General features: G+C 35.6%; 1 protein-coding gene across 1 annotated transcript in view; it reads right to left on the bottom strand.

Annotated features, from left to right (window-relative positions):
• cnksr3 (cnksr family member 3) overlaps positions 1-13,941 on the bottom strand; it is a 76,339-nt gene that overhangs the window by 29,176 nt on the left and 33,222 nt on the right. The window contains exons 3-5 of the mRNA XM_059355852.1: positions 10,900-11,102; positions 6,711-6,798; positions 1,880-1,921 (exon numbers count right to left, since the gene is read on the bottom strand). Of these exons, the coding sequence (XP_059211835.1) occupies positions 1,880-1,921; positions 6,711-6,798; positions 10,900-11,102 (333 nt within the window). The remainder of the gene's footprint in view (positions 1-1,879; positions 1,922-6,710; positions 6,799-10,899; positions 11,103-13,941) is intronic.

Raw genomic sequence — 13,941 nt, 5'->3', positions numbered from 1 at the left:
TCAAAGATCTACAGAATCATTAGAAACAGTGGTGGAAGAAGTATTCAGGTTCCTGAAATTACTCCACTGCAGTAAAAGTATATAATACCACACTATGAAGTTACTCCATTACAAGTAAAAGTCCTGCATTCAAAACTCACTGAAGTAAAAGTACAAAAGTATCAGCATCAAAATGTACTTAAAGTATCAAAAGTAAAAGTACTCGTTATGCAGAATGGCTCCACTTTTACATATTCTAAATATATAATTGGATTATTTGTTTTGATGTATTTATGTAAGCAATGTTATACTTTTGTAAAGATAGGGCTTTGTAATGACTTAACACACTGTTGTGAGGTTTAATAATAAAAAAGAAGTGTAATAACGTTAAGTTTTTAATGTTTTTCATGTTATATCTCGACCTGAAAAGTAACTAAATGTAGTAAATGTACCTAGTTACATATCAGCAAAGTATCAGCAAAATGTACTTAAAGTATAAAAAGTAAAAGTACTCGTTATGCTGAATTGACCCACTCAGATTGTTTTATATATTCTAAATATATTATTAGATTATTTGAATTGATGCATTTATTTAAGCAGTGTTATAATTTTGTAAGATAGGGCTTTTAGCTACTTAATACACTGTTATGAGATTTAATTTTAAAAATAAATGAATGTGTAATTATTACATTTACCATGTTTTTTCATGTTAAATCCCGACCTGAAAAGTAACTAAAGCTGCCAGATAATGTGAAATATATATAAAAATTAGTAAAAAGTAGAGTATTGGCCCTTAAAATGTAGTGGAGTAGAAGTATAAAGTTACATAGAATGGAAATACTAAGTAAAAGTAAAGTACAGGTACCTCAAAAATGTACCTAGTAACATACAAGAGTAACACTTTACAATAACCAACTAAGTGATGTTTATAGATGGTTTATAAACCAATTATTAACCATTTACAAAGTGCTAACCAATTTCTTAAAGGTATATGAATCATTTAAAAGTGTTAAAATGAGTGCAACTACAACTATTAATAAACTATTAATTATAATTTATTGTTTTGTCAATGGTAAAATATCTATAAACTAACATTAATATACCATCTGTTTGCCATATATAAATGATTTAGTTAGCTAAACATTAATAAAAATATGTATTTACCATTCTAAATGGTCTATATACATATTATAAATGATGATTAAACATTAATAAATCTGTTAAAAATGATGGTTATTGTAAAGTGTTACCCATACAAGTATCAGCAAAATTGACTTAAAGTATAAAAAGTAAAAATATTCATTGTGTTCCCAGTCATTGTTTCCTATTATATATGATGTTTGTGCATTAATAATGCTGCAGCATTAATGTTATATTTGGTGTGAGGTCCTGAGGTGTCATTAGAAAGTGATAGTTAGAGAGAAAGTGATTTAACGTCAGCTGATCCAGTGTTCTGGGAACAACAGGACCACCAACAGGAAGCAGATCTAAGACAGGAAGTGGATGGTCCTGAACTGAATAAACACACACACACACACACACAGTGGACACCACGGGACACTGAGGACAGGACAGGAAGAGGAAACGTGTGTTCACTCTGTGTGTGTGTGTGTGTGTGTGTATGTGTGTGTGTGTGTGTGTGTGTGTGTGTGTGTGTTCTTGTACTCCCTACATAGTGAGGACCAGAACACGTTTTTAACCAACAGAGTGAGGACATAATTTCTGCAAAGTGAGGACATTTTGGCCGGTCCTCACTTCTTTAAAGGCTTTTTTTAGATTCTCACAAAGATAGAAGTACAAGAATGTGTGTGTGTGTGTGTGTGTGTGTGTGTGTGTTTCCGATCAGCATCTCCAAACATCCAGAAACCAGCCAGAGTTAAAAAGGAGAAGCAGAACTCACCACTTCCAGAATCTTCTCTTCAATCTCATAAACAGTGCAATCCTGAAATTAAAGAGACACACAGAGCGAATGATGTCACATAGTAAAACACCAAAACAACACAAAACAGTCCTGGAAAACATGCCTCCTAATAATAATACCAATAATAATGTGATCTGATTTATTTCTCTGATTCATTTACTTTTGTTTTTTTTTAGAAAAATAGGAGAAGACATAGAGAGATGATGAGACTCGACTGGTTTCCTCTTTTTAAACAAAAGCTGCACAGTTTACTTTGTACTGAAGTCAACATCATAAACTCAAAGTCAGATAAAAACCAGTTATATAACCACCAGTGGACACATTTAGACGGTAAGTAACAGCAAAAAATGAAACCACAGTGAGAAAATGTGACGGGAATAAAAAACACACTGAAAGAGGGTTAATTAATACGGCTGTATGAGTTATCTATGAATTCATTTTCTCTACTTCTAGTGTTGTTTGAATATACAGTCATGGAAAAAAATATTAGACCACCCTTGTTTTCTTCAGTTTCTTGTTCATTTTAATGCCTGGCACAAATAAATATACATTCGTTTGGACAAATATAATGATAACAACAAAAATAGCTGATAAGAGTTTAATTTAAGAGCTGATATCTAGACATTTAACATGGTTTTCTTGATAATAACAGAAATCATTATTAATAAAACCATGGAAAATGTCTAGATATCAGCTCTTAACCCTCTGGGGTTTGAGCCGATTTTGGCAGTTTTTGAAAACTTTTGATTTTGCCCTTCATGTTCTTCTGTTTTGGAACTTAAAAAATGTAAACATAGGATACAAATATGAACATATAAAAAGGTAAAATTTAAATATATAATAAAACTATATACAAAAAAGTCCCATAAAAACATGTATATTTAGAGGCTTTTTTTCCTTGTTAGCTGCAACTCTTCAAAACAAACTATGTGCAAAATGACACAGAGAGCTACACCAGCGCTCTAATATTACTATCAAATTAAAACTATCATATCTTTAGTTTTACATGAGCTAGGAATGTCAAACAAAAACTGGGAGAAAGTCTCAAGTCTGTACTTTGGAGTAAAGTTGATAGCAGCGCACCATGTGACCTAGTTTTTTTGTTAAACGTCACATGAACTGATCAGGACGACACGATCATATAGACCCCAGAGGGTTAAAAGAAGCTCTTACTTAATTAAATCTGAAAATCTGAAATTAAATCTGAAAACTGAAAACCATGGAAAATGGCTAGATATCTGCTCTTAAATTGGATGGCTGGATTCTGATCCTGGCTGGTTTGATTTAATGATGCTGGTTGGGCACATTTGCATGAATGAGTCAATAATTAAAAGGCAATCCATTCATTAATTCTGACATTTTCTATCCGATGTGATGTTTCAGCCTCTTGTGGATTATTGTTACATTCAAGTCACAGAGCAAGAACCCAATTAATCTTATTTTTTAATGTAGTATTTTGAAGATATTTCCTCAAAGACTCTTCTCATCATTTGGATAAAATAATATTCCAGCAAGGATTTTTTAGATTGTTTCCCAAGTCGTTTCTGTGAGAAAGCTGGTGGGCAGACGAGACACATGTTATGACTTTTAGAAAAGCTTTTGAAAGTCTTTCAGAGCTACGGGAGACTTTATACAACTGTTTTCAAAAACTCCTCGTCGTGACGAGTAAACTTCATGAGTGAAGTCTGTTTTTATAATCCAGATGCTTCTGGAGATGCCTCCCAAATCCTGACATGTTAGATTTCTTTGAGAGATCGCCAGAGATTCATCTTTGATGCTGCGTGACTCAAAACTTATGATGACAGTCTACATGAGAGGCACAGACTGGGAGCAGGTTTTTAAGATTTCACTCAATATAAAGTGTGATTTATTGCAGCTTTAGTGGAAAACAAGAAGCGTGTAAAATAGAGACTGTGACTGGAATACAATTGAATCCAATTCTGGAGAGATTTTATGGGAATAATGGGAATATTTGAGTGGGTAATTATTGCGAGATGTATTGTTGTTTTTACTCAGAAAAAATGTAAAATAATGTCAGCCATATCCTTTAACCCACAGGAGTCCATCGATTTATTGAAAATACACGTTTTATTTACAGTAATAACTTTATTTATAAAGTATTTATATATATATATAGTTGAAAGTTCAATCATAGGAGTTTTCACAGTGTGCCATTTATGTTTCTAGACCATTTTTAAATTGTGAATTTTCTTTCTACAATAAAAACTATTAGTATTTTTAATTTACATACAACATTTTTGTCTTTTTTTGGTCATTTTGTGTATTTTTTTTTAGTAATTTAGTTTTTTCTGTCATTTTGTGTCTTTTTTTTAGTAATTTAGTTTTTTCTGTCATTTTGTGTCTTTTTTTTAGTAATTTAGTTTTCTCTGTCATTTTGTGTCTTTTTTTGTAATTTTGTGTCTTTTTTGGTCATTTTGTGTCTTTTTAAGTAATTTATTTTTTTCTGTCATTTTGTGTCTTTTTAAAAAAGTAATTATGTGTATTTTTTTGGTCGTTTCGTGTCTTTTTTTTGTAATTTTGTGTCTTTTTTTGGTCATTTTCTGTCTTTATTTTATTTATATATGATACGTAGGCAAGCTGAGAAAACCAGTTAAAGTTCAATCATAGGAGCTTTCACAGTGTGACATTTATGTTTCTAGACCATTTTTAAAATGTGAATTTTCTTTCTACAATGAAAACTATTACTATTTTTAATTTACATGCAAAGAGACTGTTTTGTAGTTTTATTATTTTTTCTGCTGTTTTTGTGTGTATATATGGTAAAAAACAGAAGAAAAAATGGTACATTTCCATAGACACCTGTGTCTTTTGTTTGTATTTTGGGTTCCTGGCAGCTTTATACTTTGTTAATTAAAATAAAATGAAAAATCTGACTGATAGCCAAGTTTGTGTGGAGAAAAAGGAGCCATGCATGTGATGTAAGGACAGACTGAAAGATGATAAACAGAGACAGAAATTAATGCAGAGGAAGTTGACAAATTTGAACCAAAACCTCCTGGACTTCAGAGGTTTAATAAGCCTATATTGTAGTGCAGATACTTTATTACGTTTACACTGTATAAAAGTAAATATTAAGTTTGATATTAAGTCAAATTTTTAGTCCATCATATCAAATAATCCATCTTTTTCCTTTTCAGGAGTCTGTGTGTGTGTGAGGAGCTGTGAGTGTGGGCAAACAGAGACAGACAGAGAGAGAGAGAAAAAAAGGAATCAGCGGGAAAACAAATATTTGAGAAATGAGAGCCTAGAGGAGAGTGAAAGCAGAGGGAGGGAGGGAGGAGACACTGAGAGGATTCCTCCTGCGGTGGGTGAAATAACAGCTCCCTGTAACCGGCTGACAGGATGATTGCATGACAGCGCGGCGGGGAGACGCCTCAAACTCTGCAGTCACATGCAGGGAGGTGACACGCTGCACAGAACAGCCAAACACTGCTGGGATCCTACAAACACACTTTACACATTCACCTGGGCTTCTTTGTTGCTCTTTCCTTATTTTAAGAGCTTTTTTTGTTTCATAAAAACTCAAAATAATCACACGTCTCCACTAAACGACCTGTAAAGGAAAACATAAAGAGCGTCTCATAAAAGCTGTTGTGTTTCCTGCATGGGTCTCAAACGGAAGAAGTGGATATGTTATGGAATGTAATTTTGTGTCTTTTTTGGGGTAATTTTGTGTCTTTTTTTTTTTAAACAATTTTGTGTCCTTTTTGTGGTAATTTTTTTTTTTTTTTGTAATTTTGTCTTTTTTATAAAGTAATTTTGTGGGTTTTTTTGTGGTAGTTTTGTGTCTTTTTCTAATAATTTTGCGTCTTTTTTTTTTTTTTTTACTATTTTTGTGTATTTTTTGTCTTTTTTAAAGTAATTTAGTTTTTCTGTCATTTTGTGTCTTTTTTATAGTAATTTTGTGTCTGTTTTATGGTCATTTTGTGTCTTTTTTAAGTTGTTTTTTTCTGTCATTTTGTGTCTTTTTTTTTTTTTAGTAATTTTGTGTCTTTTTTTGGTCATTTTGTGTCTTTTTTAAAAAATTTTCTGTCATTTTGTGTCTTTTTTTTGTTGTAATTTTGTGTCTTTTTTTGGTCATTTTGTGTCTTTTTTAAGTCATTTTTTTCTGTCATTTTGTGTCTTCTTTTTTTTTTTCTGTCATTTTGTGTCTTGTTTTGGTCATTTTGATACTGCCTCCAGCGGCCCCCAGGTAATTTGAGTTTAGTTTACTGCCATGCTCAGACAATGCTACCACAGGTTTGAGGTGTTTTATGACTGTAGAAACTCTGAGGGAGTTTCGTGTGATCAGTGTTTATTGTGGATCCAACTCAAAGGTTAAAAACAGTGAGACCTGAACAAACAAGAAGCAGCAACAAAAATAGACAGATAAATGTCTGACGATTGACAAATAACTGTCAACAAAGCACGAGTCCTAACAAAGTGATTTAATATTTCATTGATCTTTAGAGGAATAAACTGCTCCGTGTTTAGTCTTGAAGGATGAGGATTATGATGAAATGATCAAGTTAAAATGAAAAACGTTTTGTTTTGGTAACACAGACATCTGAAAGAGAATCATCATCAAAAGGACTTTGAACGTGTAAACAGAAGATATCTGCTTCATCATCATCATCATCATCATCATCAAAGCCTGTAAATAAACAGTCCCAGGGGTCACAACAGGAGAAGTCACGACCTTTTCTCTGTTTGTTGTGTCAAACATCACAAACAGAGCTGGAGAAGATGATGATTTCGATGGAAAAGTTTGGTGTGAAGAGCAATAGAGGGACGTTTGAGGCTCACTCACCTTCTGGACGGTGGAGGTGAGCTCCAGGCACAGCTGGATGATTCTGCTTTTGGTGGAGGTGAAGTCGTTGGCACTGGTCAGAGGAGTCCTGGAGAACAGAGAACGATGGTTTTGTTTCAGTGAGCTGGTTGGCAGCAAAACCATGATCTGATACTGATAATAGTATACTGACTCATTCATGTTGGGGTCCTTTTTTCTTACACTTTAACCCTTTGACATTCAGATTAAAAATGGCTGCAATGAATGCAGAAAGTATTAAGTAGATATAAGTAATAAGTAGAAAGTATAAATATTCTGGGAAGAGGTAAGAGCTATAGTTGAGAGGATTATTTCAAAAAAACATTTCAAAACTTTTTTTGTTTGGCTTATACCCAGAGAAACATAACTATAGTAGGAATGAGCGGACATTTATAGACCTCAGCTTGCTTTATTCAAAGAAATGTGTTGCATTATTGTGGAAAAAGATTTATAGACCAAGTACGACTCAATGGATAAGACAGATGTTAACAAGCCTTCCTTTAGAGGGAATAACTGACATATTAAAGGCTAAACAGCATGTATTTGAGGACATATGGAGCCTTTCATCAACTACATTAAAGACTTAGATTTAATGGATGAAGAAGTGGACAACTACTAGTCTTTGTGGACAATGCAGATTCCCATCTTGACAATTTGAACTATATCGATATATGCAATATGGTCTAATTCCATATCACATTTAAAAATATATCAATATGTCGCCCAGCCCTACTGCAGGGTGAACAGTGGGTGGTAAATAGTCCATGTTTCTTTGCTTTTTTTAGATTTTCATTATTAGACAGTGATAGTAGAGGATAGAAGTCAGATCTGAATTAATGACGTTTCTGTTCACTGTCAGTATTTTAACCCTCTTTTTAGGTTAAAAAGATCTTAAGAGAGCATTTTTTAAGGCAGTGATGCTGATTTTCATGAACATCAGCAGATTATGTTGACTGTAGTTGATTAATGTATCAATGAATAATTTCCTAACAAGCTATAATGAAAGATAGTAGTCTGATTAATGGGCCTCATGCAGCGACATATTCCTGTTATAACCTTTTATTACTTTATAATTTATGCAGAATAAAAAAAAACCTCAAAGTCGCTTCAAACTTATGAAATATACATTAGTGGAAAAACTTCACACGACTCCTGCAGCAGGTCTGGACCACTCTTAAGTTGTGATTGTGCCTGAGAGAAAATACAGAATAGGAAAATTCACCTAAATCACTCATGCAAGAAACTTAAGAACGAATCTGTTGGTGCAGGAGTTTGTTGCAGGAGACGCTTGTTCTCTGTGCAAGCTGCTGTCTGTTCTCAGCCAAACGAAGCTCCAGGAAACTAAGCAAGCAACACCTGTTACATACATTTAATTTCAATATATTTGAATATATTCTGCTGCATCTTGGTTTCAGGTTGCAGCTACAGGCTGTGAGCATTTATTGGCCAGGTGAAGTTTCTAAAAGCCGAACCTGATTCAGATAATCTGGATTCAACACTAGATTCAGGCCCCGTTTACACGAGGACGGTCTGAACAGAAGACGCAAAAGTGGCGTCGCGTCTTCACTTTTTATTCCTCGTTTAGACGAGCGTTTTCGGGAGGAAATCTGCTGCATACGGTGACGCAAAAGTGTGTGAAATTGGATTGTCTGCAGCCAGGCGGCATCACTTAAAGCAATAAGAGCATCTTTGGGCATGTGGAAGTTTTCACGCCACACATTTTCATCAGCTACTCCTTCCACAAAGTTCTCCTCCATCACTAGATCTCCCAGGTCTCGTTCACAGCCGTCTGGCTCCTCCCACCAATCGCTGCATCCAGAATGTGATGGAGGTAATTCCAGATCCTTCTCTGTTCACTAATACTATCTGTACATATCCTGGACATTTGGTGGAAAGACTCCTGCAAGTTTATTAGAGCTGCCAGAGCAGCTAGAAGGTCCCACCATGGAAATAATCCCACGTTTGTTTATTTCCTGTACTGGAGCATGTATGTGACATAAACACATACGTGACGTGAGCAGATCAGATCAGAGTTTTGTGTCTTGTCAGTGTAGACGACACGCTACGGAGGAGAGGATTTAACTTTTCCACTTTGGAGGGTGGTTTCAGATTTTTGCATCTTTAAGCCCCAAAAACGCCGTCACCGTCTAAACGAAAGGCACTTCCGATAAAATATTTTGTCGTTTTTACCCGCGAGCGTCCTCGTGTGAACGGGGCCTCAGACTGCTACTCTGCTCCACGTGACGTGACACACGACAGATGTGTCAGGTGTGTTTTGGGCGTGGCTGCAGGAACTTGTCAGTGTTTGTGTGTAACAGCTGCAGAGAGCTGGAATGTTCTTCAAGCTGCTACAAGCTGAGAGAGAGACAGGCAGCAGGCAGACAGTCCCACTGACAGCTGACAGACACGTTAACCAGGACCAGATCTGACACAGTTACCTTGGCTGTCATAGTGAGAGTGATATTTAACACGCGTTTGTTTTCCTCGTACACACCTACTGAACCAGAATCTATTACAGTTAATTAGGGCTGTTTCCACTAGCGGGCAATACCCGGAATGAGGCAGGTTAGGGTTAAAATAAAAAGATTTAAACCGGGAAAAAAATAATTTAAAGAATTTAAGGGGGAAAAATGAATAAAAGAATGATGTAAAAAAAGAAAAAAAAAAACCTGAATAAATCAATAAACATAAAAAGATTTAAACAGGATGAATTGATTAAAATAATTAAAGGGAAAAAACTGAATAAAACCGAAAAATGTAATAAAAATAACAAGATTTAAAGGTGGAAAATGTATTAAAATAATTAAAAGAAAAATCCTGAAAAAAAAGAGTGGAGACACACAAAAATGCAGATCACTGAATGGTTGGGGGGGAATTAAAATCATGTAAATCAAGTGAATAATTAAAAAAGGACACCTTCTTTTTAGTATAAATTGTTGTCTCTGTGTTTCCCAGAGGATTGTGGGTTTTGTCGCCTGTTATTCACATTATAGTTGCATTAGACAGGAATCTCTTTAAGGCCAGTATGAACATGAGGAATAATTAGAGCAAACAAAACCTTCACGGGTCCGGAGCAGTCTTTTGTCGGGACTTTTTTGTCCCAGTTGACAAGCAGGGTCTATTTTCTCCCCTGAAAAAAGCCTGGTTACTGATTGGATAGAACGCTAAGCAGGATGTGACGTAGTACTCGACGCCACAACAACACTCGCCATTTGTAAAAGCCAGCGAAGCAGTGTTGCTAACTTAGCAACTATGTTGCTATAATTAGATACTTTTCGGCTCTTCTTAACGAGCTGCTGGCCAGCGGCTCGTTAAGAAGAGTAAGAACGAGTCGAAGGGGCACATTCCTCCTGCAGCAGTCTCTCCCAGCTGTAGTCACAGAGCCGGAGGGGATGTTAAGCCCTTAGCATCCAGTCTGCAAATTGCTAACAGGCTAACAGTTAGCTCTGTAGCAGTACAGTGTGTATGTGCCGCTGCTGCAGGAGGTGTTCACTTACCGATCTCTGTTTGTTTACAACAAGCACCGGACACTCTGTGCACAGTTAGCCATGCCGGTTAATTCACGATCGCTATGTTTATGATCAGCGGAGACGATGTGCATAATTAGCCATGCTGGTTTGTTTTATGATCAGCTGCTGACGTTGCTTGTTTCACTCGTTTCTATGACGACGTTAACAAAAAGAAAGGCAGCTGCTACCGGACCGTTTATTATCTGCCGTGTTGTTGGTACTGGAAGAAGTGGAAATGTTATGTAATGTAATTTTGTGTCTTTTTTTGGTAATTTTGTGTCTTTTTTGTTGTTGCAATTTTGTCATTTTTTGTTGTTGTAATTTTGTGTCTTTTTACAAAAAAAAGTAATTTTGTGTCTTTTTTTGATAATTTTGTGTCTTCTTCTAATAATTATGTGTCTTTTTTAGAAATTTTGTGTATTTTTGTGTCTTTTTTTCTGTCATTTTGTCTCTTTTTTTCGTAATTTTGTTTCTTTTTTTGGTCATTTTGTGTCTTTTTTTAAGTAATTTAGTTTTTTTCTGTCATTTTGTGTCTTTTTTTAGTAATTTTGTGTCTTTTTTTGGTCATTTTGATACTGCCTCCAGCAGCCCCCAGGTAATTTGACCCCTGCCCTAAAGCAAACACGGCTATTGAGATGACTGCGGCCTGGTGTAAACCGTACCTGTCGAGCCAGGCCAGCAGACTCTTGGCGGCTCCGATCAGCTCCACCACGGCGGTCAGGAACTCGTTGGAGGGCTGATGGGAGATCTTGTTGTGGTAGGCGGGGTTCTTCCTGCGCTGAGACACCGAGCTGTTCAGGTTGTGATGCGCCGCTCTCATCTTCCCCACCAGAGTCTTCAGGTTGTCCTTCTCCACTCCGTAGTTCTGTACAAATACATTAAAAAACATGATTCAAATACAACAACTATAGGTGTTACATTTTAAACAATAGTTTCATAATACAGGATGTTAAAGCTGCAGTAGGCGGGATTATTATAATTAAGAGGGAGAACATCTGCTCCGGCTCTGAGTCATTTCTAGATAAGGTAAGATAAGATAAGAGACTTCATTGTGCCGTACAGTAAACAGAGGGACGTCATTTACCTGGTCCAGGTGCAAAACAAATGAATGAACCAGTCAACATTAGCTGCACATACAGGTAAAGGACAAGATACACGGCAAGGTACAAAAATACAGTAGAATAACTAACATTAAGTGCAATTATAGAATGCTATTAATGCAAGAATAGTAAATTGATTGAAAAAAGTGATAATGCAGTTTAGAATGTATTTTATAGTGATTCTCAAATAGTTTATATCCTGACACTTAGATTGTTCTTTGCTAATCCTTAAAAAAAAAATAAAAAAAAATATTTATCCCATCCCAAAGGAAAGTTGGAAATCAGCTGTTGTTAAATAAACAAACACACTATTATTATTATTGATTTTTGTCCTTTTTGTTTTGTTGTGGGCTGGAATCCTTATAGGAATTATAAACTATACAAAAAACTTTACGTTAAAATGTGTTGCATTGCCTTGCCACGTCTCTACACTGTCAATTAATAAGTGCTGTGTGAGTGTGCATACGTGTCTATGTGCGTGTGTGTGCATGTATGTGTATGTGGGGATGGGTTTTCTCATTTTTATTGTCTCTTTTTATTCCTCTTTTTTGTAAAGCACTTTGTGTTACATTTCTATGTATGAAAATACTTAACTGTAACTATAACTTTAACGCTATATAAATAAAGTTTGATTGATTGATTGATTGCAATATATATTGACGTTAGAATGGTAAAAATGTAAGAATTAGCTAGATTCAGAAAGCCACAAACACTACCAAGCTCAGGTAAAGAAAAAAACAACCACAATTATAAAATCATACGAGGGAAGAGATTCTCATGATCAACAACACCTCAGCACACCCAAACCACACACACACACACACACACACACACACACACACACACACACACACACACACACACACACACACACATTCCTAAAAACCAGTCACCATAGCAATGATCTCACTGAAACAATAACATTCCACAACACCAACCTCAAACTAAATCCAAACCCAAAATGAGTTAGAGTGACAGTTGACAGGATAGTGATCAATAACAATCAGTGTTCAATAAGGACTCTTTGGTTGCCATTGTGACAAATTAACAAAAAGAGAAGTTTGATTTGTAAAGAATGATGCTGATGCTGCTGGAACATCTCACAGCACCGAAAGGCTTCTGATCAATCAGTCTGTTCATCAGTGATTCAATCAATAAGTCAGTCCATAAACACAACATGTGTGACTTCACTTTTGGGCCAATCTTATCAATAACTGCAGCCGATCAGATGATCAGATCTCTAACTTATAGTCAGCTGAGGGTGTGAACACGCCTGAGGCGGCCCAGATGTCTGAGGCGTCGTGTTGCTCAGAGCCAATAAAAACATCTGCAGACAAACTGACATTTCACCTGTCGACTTACTGCACTGTAAAAAAAAAAAAAAGGAGAAAAAAATCCTCCGTAACAAAACATGACACCTGACAGGGAGCTCACGTCATGTTTCAGATCCACTTTCAGATCATGTGTGAAGTGAAATCATCAGAAATGTCAATCAGAGAAGAGCTGTGAAACGAAGTTAGACCTTTGTTGGAGTGACACAGGCAGAGTCAGTCTGTTAAACTGACTGAAAACCAATGTGAGTCTCACTTCGGTTCACGTAAGACAAATTAAAACTTTTTGTATTGAAAAACTAAAGACATGCAGATTAACAGAATCTTTCCTCTAGAGCTGCAACCAAGATTATTTTCATTGTTAATTAGCTTCTTAATCTGTTTTCCGCTTCTTTAATTAAATGTCAGAAAAGAAAGAAAGTTAATGTCTTCAAACAAACAGATCAAAATACAGAAATTAAATTTACAATTTAAGACAGGAAGAAGCAGAAAAACGTCATGTCTTTAAGAAAGCGGAACCAAAGAATGTTTGACATTTCACTTGATGGATGACCACTGACTTACTTATCTGATTATCGTCCAATCATTTAACAACTCTGCTCATATCATAACTCTTTGTGATGAACAATAAACCATACTGATACTGAAACCATATCAATACGTCTGCAGGAACTGTGTCTCTGAGACTTGGTTGGTAGAACTGACTAGTAACATTAACAAGATTTATTTATCTTCTGTAGGACTTTTTACAACACAAAGGTCTTCAGATAACAGATAACTGTCTTACATTCAGAGTTTTATTGTTAACTGAGCCCTCTAAACAGCACGACTGTGTTCTTTAACTTGGATAATAAAGCCGTTGGTGTTTGAAAGTGTCTCAGGTGGAAAACTGATCATCTGACAGTCAACGGAAACTGCTGCTGGAACAAATCTGCAACGGCTCTTCCTCTACTCTGTTTGAAAGCCTGTGTGTGTGTGTGTGTGTGTGTGTGTTCTTGTACTTCCTACATAGTGAGGACCAGGACACGTTTTTAACCAACATAGTGAAGACATTTTTGCAAAGTGAGGACATTTCGGCCGGTCCTCACTTCTTTAAAGGTTTTTTTGAGATTTCAGACTTTGTTTTAAGGGTTAAAGGTTACATGATGATGATAATTAACTGAAACTGTATTGTGTGTTTACAAAACTAACTAAAATTATAGTGAAAATGTCCTTTGTTTTCATCTTTGTCAACTTTTTTCATACATAATGAAGATGGATCAGACAAAGGAAA

This window comes from Centropristis striata, chromosome 18 (assembly GCF_030273125.1).
Source record: "Centropristis striata isolate RG_2023a ecotype Rhode Island chromosome 18, C.striata_1.0, whole genome shotgun sequence".
Lineage (NCBI taxonomy): Eukaryota > Metazoa > Chordata > Actinopteri > Perciformes > Serranidae > Centropristis > Centropristis striata.
Note: the sequence above shows the minus strand (reverse complement) of the source record. Positions and strands in the feature narration are given on the sequence as shown.